We start from the raw sequence: 12383 nt of genomic DNA, 5'->3' as shown, positions 1-12383 counted from the left end.
TGTCTCTCTCCCATTAGAATGTCATCTAAATGAAGGCAGGAATTTTTGTTTTGTTCACCGCTGAATCCTAAGCAGTAGAAGATTTCCTGGCATTTATTCAATAAATATTTAGTAAATCAATCAATATAAGAATTTTAAATCATAAAGCACCTCAATAGCTGGTGAAACCCTTTTGTGATCTTTGTTCTTTCTTGCTTTGGGCAGATTGGTGATGAAATTTTAGAGATCAATGGTGAAACCACCAAAAACATGAAGCATTCTCGGGCTATAGAACTGATTAAGAATGGTGGCCGCAGAGTGCGTCTTTTTCTGAAGCGGGGAGACGGCTCGGTACCGGAATATGGTGGGTCAAACTATGAAAACATTCCTTCCTTCCCTGGCATGACTCCATGAATTTGTCTCCAGAACTGCAGCAGGAAAGTCTTTTTGTTTCCCCTATTCACCAGTGTCTTACCAGCCTTTCGCACCATGTGATTATTTGCCTCGCTTGTTCTGAAATCTCTACACATTTCATCCTTTTGCTTGCTTACGTGGACTGGGGCATGGCCTAAGACAAGATCTTTATAGCCCCCTTTCTGATAATCAGAGAGAACATTTTGTCTAGTCCGACCAAGAGCGAAGGAATGATTGTTTGAACTGTGCCAAACTGTTTCTCAGATCCAATTGTTAGCACAAAATGACTATACTCCTTTTAAGAAGCAGGAAAGCAGGTTTCCTGAGTGATATGTTGAGGCACAAATCTTTTTCTTTTTCTTTTTTGGTTACTTGATGTCTTAAGAGACGTGAAATTTTGAGATGATTTGGGGGCCTTGCTCACCACCTTTATGCTTTGTATACAACACTTCTACATCCCGCCCCCCACACTGATCTCTACCCCAAATCAGACCACCTGAGCCCACTGCTATAAAACAAACAAAACTGTTGATATGTTAGCCATATGTTTTTAAGTGATAAAGGATGAACTAGATTCCCAGTGCTCATCATGAGGGAAACACATTACTATACCTTTCCTGTGGGGAAAGCCAGGTTATACATAAAGTTCTTTTGTCATATCTGTAGACATGATCTGAGTAAACAAACAGCAATGATCTCTACATAGCTTAGTGTCCTGATGGCAAAATATTGTATATTATAATAATTATGTCCTGTTTATTTGAGATTCTTGTTTAAAATTTAAAAAAAGAAAAGCTATGCCCTAGATGTAGGGCTTTTCTTCCCAGCCAAAGGTCTACCAAAGTTTCTATAGAAACTGTGATTGAATCGTCCCCATATACGTCAGTCCCCTTTATTAGGGATTTTATCTGTCACCCTCTTTTCTGAAAGTCATTCCGCACAATTCCCAGTTGCATTTTGGACTTGATAAGATCTTTAATTCAGATGCAGCTCAAAGACAAGGGTAACTACTATGAAGGACAACCTTCCCAGGTGTTGGACATTAATACAGGTGCAAAACATAAGGGGCCCGTGGTATGGGGAGGTGGGTATCAGATGAGGCCCCTTTAGACATGGCCAACCACAGGGGAGGTATTTTGACAACAGTAAGGTGTTACAGCTGTGCACTGTACTAAACCACTGATAGGTGTATGGATGCCACTGAAACTGTGTAACGTTGTCTCCCTTTTCTGTCTTCCCTATGCTTCTGTTGGATGTGATATTTCATTTGAGAGTCACCGTCAGTAACCTGTGTACCTTCTCAAAACCTATGTCTCTTGCACTGAGGATGAAAATCCAACACTAACAAATGTTCTTTGGGCTAAAAATAAAGATCATTTACTCGGTTTTCCAAAAGGGGTTGAACATGCCAGGGTTGTGCTGCTGTAATGTCTCCATGTATCATTTGGACTAAATCTCTCTAATTCTATTGATTAGAGTCACAAATGGGTTATAATATGTTAAGTTCCAATATTTTTCTGACTTGATTGGAACCTGCTTCTCTGTGAGGCTATTTTTGTAATGAGTTTTTTGTACTTAATTTAACTGTCGCGGTCTTTGGGGGAGGGGGAGGGAGGGAACTTTGTTCTTTTGTTGTTTATTGTTAATGCTCTCCTATGCCAGCCTGTCATTGTTCCAGTTGTTTGAAGAAGAAAAAAAAAAAAAAAGAAAAAAGAAAAAAGGATGCATCCATTGTCTGGGTCCTCGAGTCACCTTATATGGCTGTCTAAATATTTCGCTGTTCTGATTGCGGTCTCTGCAGCCTTATTTGAGTGTTGCCTTAGACTGTCTGACTGGACAAATAAACTCTCTTTGCCCTATGTTAACAAATGCAGATTTTTTTTCTTTCCTCTTTGTTATAGGGAATCTAAATGTTCAACTTTTTCTCTTTCTCTCTTTCTCTTTCTCTCTGACTGTTCTTGGTGCTGGGCCCTCCCTTCTACAGCGATGATACCTCCTAATATCGCTGCATGTATGAGAAATGAAAAGCTCGGGGAGGCTTGCTTCTACCTTATGGGCCATAATCAAACTACGGTTTGTAGCTCAATCAATACTAGGTGTTTCTGTGCTGTGGCCTAATTTCCTCATTGCTTCTGCTTAGCTCTATTTTGATATGTTTGGCAATTCATTCTGAGCACCCTGCGTTCTTTGAATTGTAAGTACACCGCTGACCCTGTTGAAGTCTTGCTCTCCCTTATCTTAAAAGTAGGTATAAGAAACCCCAAGGTTAGATTTACGATAGTGATCTAAGCACCTTCACTCACCCACATCTTAAAATGACTTTGTGTTAATTATTATAGCCTACCCAGCATTTAGAAAGAACAAACCTCACATCACAGAGCTCTCACGTAGGTAGATAGGGCTTTGGTAGACAGGAAGATGAGATTTCCTGTTTGATCAGTTATCTCTTGACCAAGGGCAGCCCATGGGCCAAATCCTGTCCACAGCCTATTTTTCGTAAGTAAAGTTTTAGTAAGTAGTACATAGCCATGCCCATTTTTTAATGTGTGTCTAAGACTGCTTTTACACTACAGTGCCAGAGTTGAGTAGTTGTAACAAACTGTGTGGCCCGCAATGCCAAAAATACTTATTCTTTGGCTTTTCACAGAAAGAGTTTGCCAACCGCTCCTCAATGGCTATATTTCTGCTTTTGTTAACACCCACTCAAGGTTCTGGGAGATCATTCATGAAACAGTTGCTTGTTGCCTCATGAAAGATCCTTAAAGAACATCCACTTCATCTCTGTGGCTGTCTCCCTGGTTTTCCCTCCACACTGCAGCACACCATTTCTTGTGCCTTGCCTAAAAGTATATAATGTGTATGACTTGTTGGGTTTAGTTGTAACGAAACACTCCTGCTTTAAAAAGAACTCTCGTAAATTTGGGACACTACCTAAAACATCATCAGTGTTATTTTCAATAGTTTAATAATGCATAGGAGCCTTGTGGGTTACCCTGCTTTTAAATCTATAGATGTCTTGATGTGGTAAGAAGCAGTCCAGTGACTCCATGGCTCATAGATGTAATTATGGCTGCTTTGTACAGCATAAAGAAAAGTGCCTCTAAACTTAGAGACTTAATCTGAACTCCCGATGTCAACTATGTACCTGACAACCTCCTTTCCACTCCCTTTTATCTGTCAGGAGACTCCACATTTTAAAAACAGTTTCTTAATCTTATACAAAAGTAGAGAAATAGTTGGATAACATGCACAAAGGCAAAGAGAATGTTTACTGGACCCTCACATTCATGTCACATTTGCAGTCACCAACATCTGGCCGTGTTGCCTCCATAATCTCCTTTGCCCACCACCCTGGATTATTTTTTTAATAGAAATATACTTTGCATACAGTAAAATGCATAAAGCCTAAGTATAGAGTGCAGTGAGGTTTTTTGTTTTTGTTTTAACCTCTGTGTGCACACATTTAATTACCACCCAGATCAAGACATAGACTATTTCCATTCCCCCAGGTCAATAGCGCAGATTATTTTTAAATTAAAACACAAGTATTCTTCAAAGGAAAGAATATTTTCTTTCACCAGTGCATGGGAGGGGTGGGAAAGGGAGAAGGGTGGTGAGTGGGAAAAGAAGGGATAAAGTGGGGGAAGTTCTGATACCTCTAGACAGACTTGAGGTTGTGCCTTTATGGAGTAAAATTGTGACTGTTATAAATTCTTTAATGATCTATGCCTTGAGTATAGAGAACAGTAGGCTAGACCCTGAAAGCCACAAACACTATTGTTTAACCCTAACTAGCTGCAGTTATACTTATCCAAGACTCAGGTGGCTTCGATCTGACTGCTTTAACTGTGTGTATGTTGTGACTAATGAGATCTCACGTGTGGGAGTGGGGACAGGAGCCCAAGGTCCTTCCTACTCGACTGACTGCCGCTCTCCTCTCCTTTCCTCGCAGACCCCGGCAGCGACCGGAACGGCCCCTGCGCCGGTGCACAAGGGCTTCCGGAAATGAGGTCCGGGCCCGCCGACCGCCGGCCGCACCCGTCCCTGGAGTCCAGTTACCCACCCGATTTTCACAAATCATCACCACATGGGGAAAAGCGGGCACACGTGAGAGATTCCAAAGGCAGCAGGGAGTACAGCAGACACCCCAACGAACATCACACATGGAACGGAACTTCTAGAAAACCGGACAGTGGGGCTTGCCGACCCAAGGACCGGGCACCAGAGGGACGAAGAGAAGCACAGCCTGAGCGGATGGTGACCAATGGCCCCAAGAGACGATCTCCCGAGAAGCGGAGGGAAGGCACCCGGAGCGCTGACAACACTTTGGAGAGGAGGGAGAAGCATGAGAAGAAAAGAGAGAGTTCTCCCGAGAGGAGGCGAGAGCGGTCGCCGACCCGCAGAAGGGACAGCTCGCCCAGCCGTCGGAGGAGGTCTCTCGAAAGACTCTTGGACCAGAGAAGATCTCCAGAGCGAAAGAGAGGGAGCTCGCCCGAAAGGAGAGCAAAATCGACCGACCGGAGGCGAGCAAGGTCCCCGGAGCGGAGGAGAGAGCGGTCACTTGAGAAAAGGAACAGAGAGGACAAAGTCAGCCACCGAGAAAGGGAAGAGACGAGTCTGAAGCAGGATGCCGGCAGAAGTTCCAGACATCCCCCAGAGCAGAGAAGGCGACCTTACAAAGAATGTAGCACCGACCTCAGTATCTGAGTTCTGAGTCGCATTCCAACCTTTACCGTGTCAAAGGTTCTAAGAGGAAGGTCACAAACCTGAAATAATTTAGTTTCTTACCTAATGAAGCATCTGACACCTGATGATCCTATAAATAGCAACAAACACTTTATGCATTCGAAATCTTAAAAGAAAAAATATATATGAAAAGTGTTGTGCCTGATGTATAATATTAAAGAAAGTATTTTTAAATGCATACTTTTTTGGAAATTATTTGCCAAATGCTGCCCCAAAGGGATATAAATTTTGTTTCTACATAAACTGTAGACTTGTCAAGAATTGTTCCCTTATTTTGGGCAATCTTTTTCTCTCCCGGTTAAATAGGGCTGTTGATTATTTTCTGTAAGTAAGGGAAATTATTGACTACATTTAATTAATTTGATATAGACTTATGTAACGATGTAGTGCTATACTGTAGTTAGGAGTTTTTCTTTAAAAAAAAAGGCAAAAGTTATATTTGTAAAAGCTGAGGACTCTTTGGAGTGGGTTAGGATTGCTGATGATTTTAAAATCAAGCAAACTGTATGAAGAGACTACTATTGCAAATGAAGGATATTTATAGCTAACCTATACAGCACAAAGAAATGTTATGTTTTTGGGTCATAGTCTGTACTCTTCCTGGCCATACAAAGGCACAGAGAGGAGAAAGTTGGCCGCCGTTACCCAAATGCAGCCCGAGCACAGATGGTCAGGTTCACTAGCATTACTAACATCTAATAAGATCTCATTAAGGCAGTGCCATCACAGCTTTGCTCAACTACTAGAAGGAATGGACAACAAATACCTTCTGTGTTGTGTTGTGTTGTGTTGTGTTGTCTGATTTGAGACTGAGTAGTTGAGAGAATGGGGGATAATATGTCCAGTGTGAAGGAGTTACAGAAGTCCCCGATACAGAAAGTATGTTTCCCCTTTTTAGCATAAGCCAGTGGTTGCCCTTTGCCAAACTGGAGAGGAGGGAATGAGCCTCGGTGGAAGTTACCTCTCTGTTGATATTTAAGTAAGTGAGAATTGGAGCCGCTTAGTCTTAGAAATGCCGATTTCCCTCCCTTTAAAACCTTAACAATGGTCTCCAGTATGTGAAAGGGAAAAAAGGCCACAAGCCCAGAGGTTTCAGATCTGGTTGACAAACTCTGCCCTCATGACCCCGTCCTTTGAATTTTTGGACAGCAGAGCAAAACATAACGATTTTTCTTTTTTAAAAACCTATTATTTTGCGATCCCATGGAAGGTGTGGTTGGGTCGGCTGTAGCCCCATGATGTGATTGAAATGGATTACTGCCTAGCTGAGCCAAAATGTTTGCTCGTACCTGTTGGATCACTACAGCAAACCATTGCTTACAATGCATTGTATATTTCTGTAGTACTATTTTGCATTTTCCGTACAGTCATAAAACTTTGCAAGTCAATCACTGTTGTTCTCATGGTACTGCTTAAAAAAAAAAAAGGAAAAAAACGGAGAAAACCAGCCAATCGTTGTGTACAGAGTTAAGAATTGTAATTAATAGAGCCTGTTTAAAAAAAAAAAAAGCAACTGTTGCCTTTTTTCTTGTATAAAAGAGAATTTATGACTAAAAATTTAGCTGTGAGGAATGTGATACGTGTTTATATTTCTGAATATGGAACAAATTGATTCATTGGGATATATTTTAATGTGAACTAAATCAGGTATGTAAAGCTGTTTTAAAATGGGAGACTATATAAGTAATTCTCTAAAGCTTTAGTTGGATTGAATATCATCATATCCTCCATGGTGAGCCTGCTTGTGAATTATTAAGCATTTGTTTGCATTCTCTTCTTCACTCACTTTTTGCAGTGTGCTATGGACTTAATGCTGTTTCTGTATTGATGAAAAGCAGTATGTGGGCCAATCTTTTTATAAAACACTATGCATATATAAATATTACATTGTTCATAGCTTTATTTGACTTATAGGTTTATACATGACATTAAACTGAGTATCTGTGGTTGTGTGGACATTCACAAAACAAGTTCCTTTCCCAGAACAGACACAATGAACATTCTATAACTAAAAAAGAGGGAAAAGTCTGTGACTGCTATTTGTATCAAAGTTTTCCATACATAGCGTACTTTGAGCTGTAGTAGTAATGCTGAGGGAGAGTACAACTGAATAATGATATTCTTTTTCACCCATCTCTTCAGAGCCAACTTGGGGATTTTATTCCTAAGATTCCACTGCTAGGAATTTTCTCACTATTTCTAGCAAAATCTGTGATATTAAATGCTCAATGCTCTCAATTGTAGTCTACAGTTTTAAATAAATGAAATCGAGGTGGATTTTGGGAGTACATCCTAAAGTTAATATATCGATGTCTTTCTTGTCAGAGATGACACATGACTTTTTTAAATCTATGTGCTACCCACCTGGGCTTGTCTCAGTCTGTGAAGACTTTTGGTGTGGCAGTTTCGTCTGAATTCCACACGTCAGATTTGCTTTGGAAATATTGTACTGTACAGGGACTATGCATTAAGCAGAAAGATATAGTTTTCTCCGAACTACTGTAACCTTAAATTGGAGACTGATTCTTGTGAGCCTACTTCCCTAGTCCTCCGCTTCATGTAAATGTCTTGATGAGAGATGGCGAATGAGTATTTTGTATGATTAAATCAAACAATTTAGGAATTTCCCTCTCACCCATTACACAGTTGATGCTTGGAAGAATGTTGGGGGAGAACTCAACACCCTACTTGTATTTTTTAAGTTTCTTTTGTGAAAGATTTTTTAATGCATTTTTACTGTAAAAATACATGGAAATGTATGCATTCCATAACCACTATTGCTTCTGGATTGATATCTTTCTTGTCTGCGTGTTGTCTGAAATGTATCAAGGTCAAGTAATCAACTGAGAGTGTCTGGCTCCAGCTCGATGAAATATACCATTCTGTTGAAAGAGAAGGAATTATGTCTTTGCATTAGTTTAGTGCCTTGCTAGTCAAAGTGTGGTCTGTGGACCAGCTGCCTCATCAACACTGCAGATCCTATTAGAAATGCAGAATCTCAGGCCCCACCCTAGACCTCCTGAGTCAGATTGTGCATTTAACAAGATACCCTGCTAATTCATATGCTCATGGAAGTTTGAGCAGTATGGTAGAGCATGAAACCCTGGTAATAAAGCAAAAACTAACAAGCAAAGAGCTTCGTCACTTCCTAACTGGTCTTGGGAGGTATCTTAACCTCTTTTTAAGCCTGTTTCCTCATCTTTAAAAGAGTTGGTAAGAATAACTGCGAATTGCTTAGCACACCTCTGACAATCAGAAAAATCCTCCGTAAAAGGTACCATTTTTTAAAGAAGATTTTCTGCATGGCAATCGGTATTCTATTATTTTCATTGTCCTGGTTCATTTTTCAATCAAAATAAATATTTTCTTACTCTATTAAAATGAGGAAGAAAGCTTCTATTTTAATTATAAATTTACAATGTGGCTCGTGCTACTTCACAAGTATCATTACGCTTACCAGTGTTTTAAAATATGAAACAAAAGGCTGTGCTGTGAAAGTTAAGATAAAAATAGTCTCAAAGTATAACTCTTCGAGATAGAGATGTATGTGGAGTGAGACATACTCCTAACTAGTCTCCTAGATGAAAAGGTTAACCCATTAGTGAGTGATTTAATATCTGTCCTGGTTGATCATGTAGTTCATAATGACATTCCAATTTCTCTCACACAATTTTTGGATTTTTCCTTCAGTATGACTTAGGGTTTTCCAAGAACCTAAAGTTTCTGGGCATTCAAAAAGGTATTGTGTTTAATATTAGGCTTTCCTACAATCCATCTATTTGGCAGTATTTTGTCGCCTACGTGGTAATTATGAACACTGCTCACTTCTCTACTACCTTTTTTTTTCTTTTTTTAAGATGGTATCTGGAAATGGTCCCTGGCTTAACTGACAATTGGAGCAATTTGTAAAGCCCTATGTCACATAAGTTCTTTGCCCACAGTAAATAGCCACACTGAAAGGAATGCACTGTGACTCAATTATAGCTCTCAGGGATTTTTTCCTGCGTGTGGGCAGTCTGAGACCACCTTTGATGATCTGCATTAATTATTAAAAGAAGACCCCTTTCAAGTTCCTCCAAGTGATTTTTCTTATAGTCAAGCAACATCATCAGCATTGGAGAAAGGGGGTGTTGGCACAGTAAAATCCTACTTCTCTTGGAATACATGTTATTGCATGCCCTGAAGAAGGAAAATGACAAAACTGGGCCCTCTTCAACACAATCCTTTGGGATGTTTTTTGTAGGAATGGGCTTTCTATAAAAATTTTTTGACTAGTTCCACCCACTGATATCTTTATGCATTGTACTCCTTGTCAGTAGCATACTTCTTTAATGCAAGCGTTAGGTGCTCCCTGGATCCAAAACACCAGATCTTTTTGAAAGTAGATGGATTTAAGCAAGGTAGTATTAACAGTAAATACTCAAGTATTGCATGCGACTGCTCCCCCCTGCCACCTTTCCACTTAACTGAAAAGTTTTCACCGCCATGTCCCTCGAGGACGACTTGGTCGGCACAGCCTGGAACTCAATGCCACGCCAATAAGCACTGTTCTTTTAAGTATATTTATCCTTCAGGAAATAAAGTCTCTCATCTCAGAGGATCATATTATTGAGGAAAATCGCTCAGAAAGGCTGCTAATTCCTACATGCATAATCGGCAAGGCTTATTACTCAATTATTCATCTTTTTCAATACATATTGAAGACTCACTCTATCAGGTACTTGTTGGGAATGGAAACACCTGCTTCCTGGTCTTGGGAGCTTATAGCTTGGTGGCGGAAGGCAAATAGATACATATAAACCACATACCAAGCAGAGTGCAGAGTCCTATGAAGGTAATTAATAGAGGGTTTAACCAGACTGAAGGTTATTCTAGAAGGCAGAGAAGGAATTAACTGGTGAAAGAGGGAGGCCAGGGCCCAGACGTAAGAGTGTGGTACAAAATGGAAAGGGTCACAGCATGAGGGTCAGGCTGGCTTTGTTCGGAATTTTAGACATAAAGTAACAAGAGCCCATTGAAGAGCTTAACAGGGCCCCTAGTAAGCTTCATGTGTGCTCAGGGAGGGGGTGGCAGCCATCTCGGAGCTTCAGAAAGCTGGCCTCAGGAGCAACATAGAGCAGATTAAAAGAGGATGGGAGTGAATCCAGTTAACACTAGTGTGAGTCCACAACCGTTATCGAGAAAAGCCATCCTAAATAAGGCAGGATTCCTCAGAGCTGAAAAGTTCCCAGGCCATGTTTGTCATCCTCTTATTACAAGAATTCATTTTCCTTGCATCCTAAATCCTTCCACCTCCTCACTATATCTCGTTAAAACATGCAGATCACTTTGTATCAGATTCCTTTTATTAGAGTCAATTATTTACTATTCTACCTGGTTTTCTCCAGGTTTACAAATTTCCACCTCACTACCCTATTTTTTCAAATCCTGCTTTCAAGTCTTGTAATTTTGTTTTTACTTTTTTTTTTTTTTAGGTTAACCATGTCTTTCTCAAGCTATAGAAGCCCAATTAAATATTATCTAGACTTTGTCAGATATTCTCCACGTTTGAGTGTTAAAGAAGAAACTGTTCCTATGATATCCTACTTTAAAAAGTAGTTTCTTATAAACTAGTTTATACTTATAGTAAAATATTCAAGCATGTCAGGAGAGTATAAAATGAAAGGAGATGCTGTTCCTTACTACTTATCAATCCCAGACCACAGAAGGAACAATTGTTAACAGTTCGGTTTATGATATTTATGATCTTTTTCTACTTAAATACAAATATATATACAGTCATCCCCCTTTATCCACAGTTTCACTTTCTGCAGTTTCAGTTACCCACAGTCAACCACGGTCTGAAAATGTTAAATGGGAAATTCCAGAAATAAACAATTCCTGTTTTAAATTGCATGCTCTTCTGAGTAGCATGATGAAATCTCATGCCATCTCACGTGAACCATCACTTTGTCCAACATCTCCATGCTGTAGATACTCCCTACCTGTTAATCATTTTGTAGCCATCTGTCTTGGTGATGAGGTCAACTATCAGGGTGTTGCAGAAAAATCAGACCGGCAAGAAACCAAGCACAGCTTGGAGAATTGGAGAACTCAGGCTTATTACGCCAGAAGTCCCAGAAGAGCTAGCGCTCTGAAGATCTGGGCCCCTAGCTCAAGGGTAACTTTACTTTTACAAGGCTTATCCACGAACAAGCAAAGGGGATACATCTGTTATCTAGACAGAACAAGCAAAGGGGAGGGTGAGTCTTCAGTTGATCTCGAGATCACCCTGCCCTTTGGCCTATGCAGCAATTATGTGTACAGAAGCAGAACAAAGAGCTGATTCAAAGGTTAGCCATTTGAGTGGAAAATTCCTCTTCGAGGGTATCACAGTACTTGTGTTGAAGTTACCCTTATTTTACTTTATCACAAGAGTTGCGATGCTGGCAATTGGGATATGCCAAAGAGAAGCCATAAAGTGCTCCCTTTCAGTGAAAAGGTGAAAGTTGGACTTAAGAAAAAAAATCACATGCTGAGATTGCTAAGATCTACGGTGAGAACGAATCTTCTATTTGTGAAAATGTGAAGAAGGAAAAAGATATTTGTGCTTAGTTACGATGGAAAAGGCATTAAATTTGTGGGTGGAAGAAATGAAGAGAGACCACATACACGTAACTTTTATTACAGAATGTTGTTGTAATTGTTCTATTTTATTATTATTTGTTATTGTTAATCTCTTACTACACCTAATTTATTAATTAAATTTTATCGTAGGTAAGTACATATAGGAAAAACAGTATATATAGGATTTGGTGCTATCTGCAGTTTCAGGCTTCCATTGGGGGTCTTGGAATGTATCTCCTGCAGAGGGGCTACTATACATAGTTTGGGGTTTTGTTTTCATACAAAAAGAATGGGCTATTATGTATATACTATTTTATACACTATACCTTTACCTTATATATTATGGGCAATTTAACATGCTACAATGTGTGCGTGTGTGTGTGCACGCACGTGTGCACGCATGTGTTTAATCTCATATTCCAAACTTATTCCCATTCTCTATCTTTCCTTCTCTCTCTGTCTCTCCTGGATTAGCACAGCAGCTTTTTTACAATTCTCCCTTCCTTTACCCTTGCCCATCTAGCTACAGATTCTTCACTCAGCAGCCAGAGCGAATCTTTTGCAATGTCAAGTGAAAGTTCAGAGTCCTTACAGTTGGCTGTAAGGCCCTATGTGATCCAGCATCTGCTTTTCTCTCC

At 40.0% G+C, this 12383-nt stretch overlaps 1 protein-coding gene across 15 annotated transcripts in view; it reads left to right on the top strand.

Annotated features, from left to right (window-relative positions):
• Positions 1-8035, top strand: part of MAGI1 (membrane associated guanylate kinase, WW and PDZ domain containing 1) — a 570532-nt gene extending 562497 nt beyond the window's left edge. For 13 of the 15 annotated variants that reach the window (XM_011358470.2, XM_023529697.1, XM_023529692.1 and 10 more), the window contains 2 exons: positions 205-343; positions 4346-8035. In XM_011358470.2, coding sequence (XP_011356772.1) covers positions 205-343; positions 4346-5100 — 894 coding nt within the window. In that variant the 3' untranslated portion in view covers positions 5101-8035. Of the gene's footprint in view, positions 1-204; positions 2105-2377; positions 2467-4345 lie in introns of those variants that run through there. The other 2 variants (XM_011358469.2, XM_011358468.2) reach the window with 2 other exon arrangements.
• The last annotated feature ends 4348 nt before the right edge of the window (positions 8036-12383 follow it).

This window comes from Pteropus vampyrus, unplaced genomic scaffold (assembly GCF_000151845.1).
Source record: "Pteropus vampyrus isolate Shadow unplaced genomic scaffold, Pvam_2.0 Scaffold41, whole genome shotgun sequence".
NCBI classification, from domain to species: domain Eukaryota; kingdom Metazoa; phylum Chordata; class Mammalia; order Chiroptera; family Pteropodidae; genus Pteropus; species Pteropus vampyrus.
Note: the sequence above shows the minus strand (reverse complement) of the source record. Positions and strands in the feature narration are given on the sequence as shown.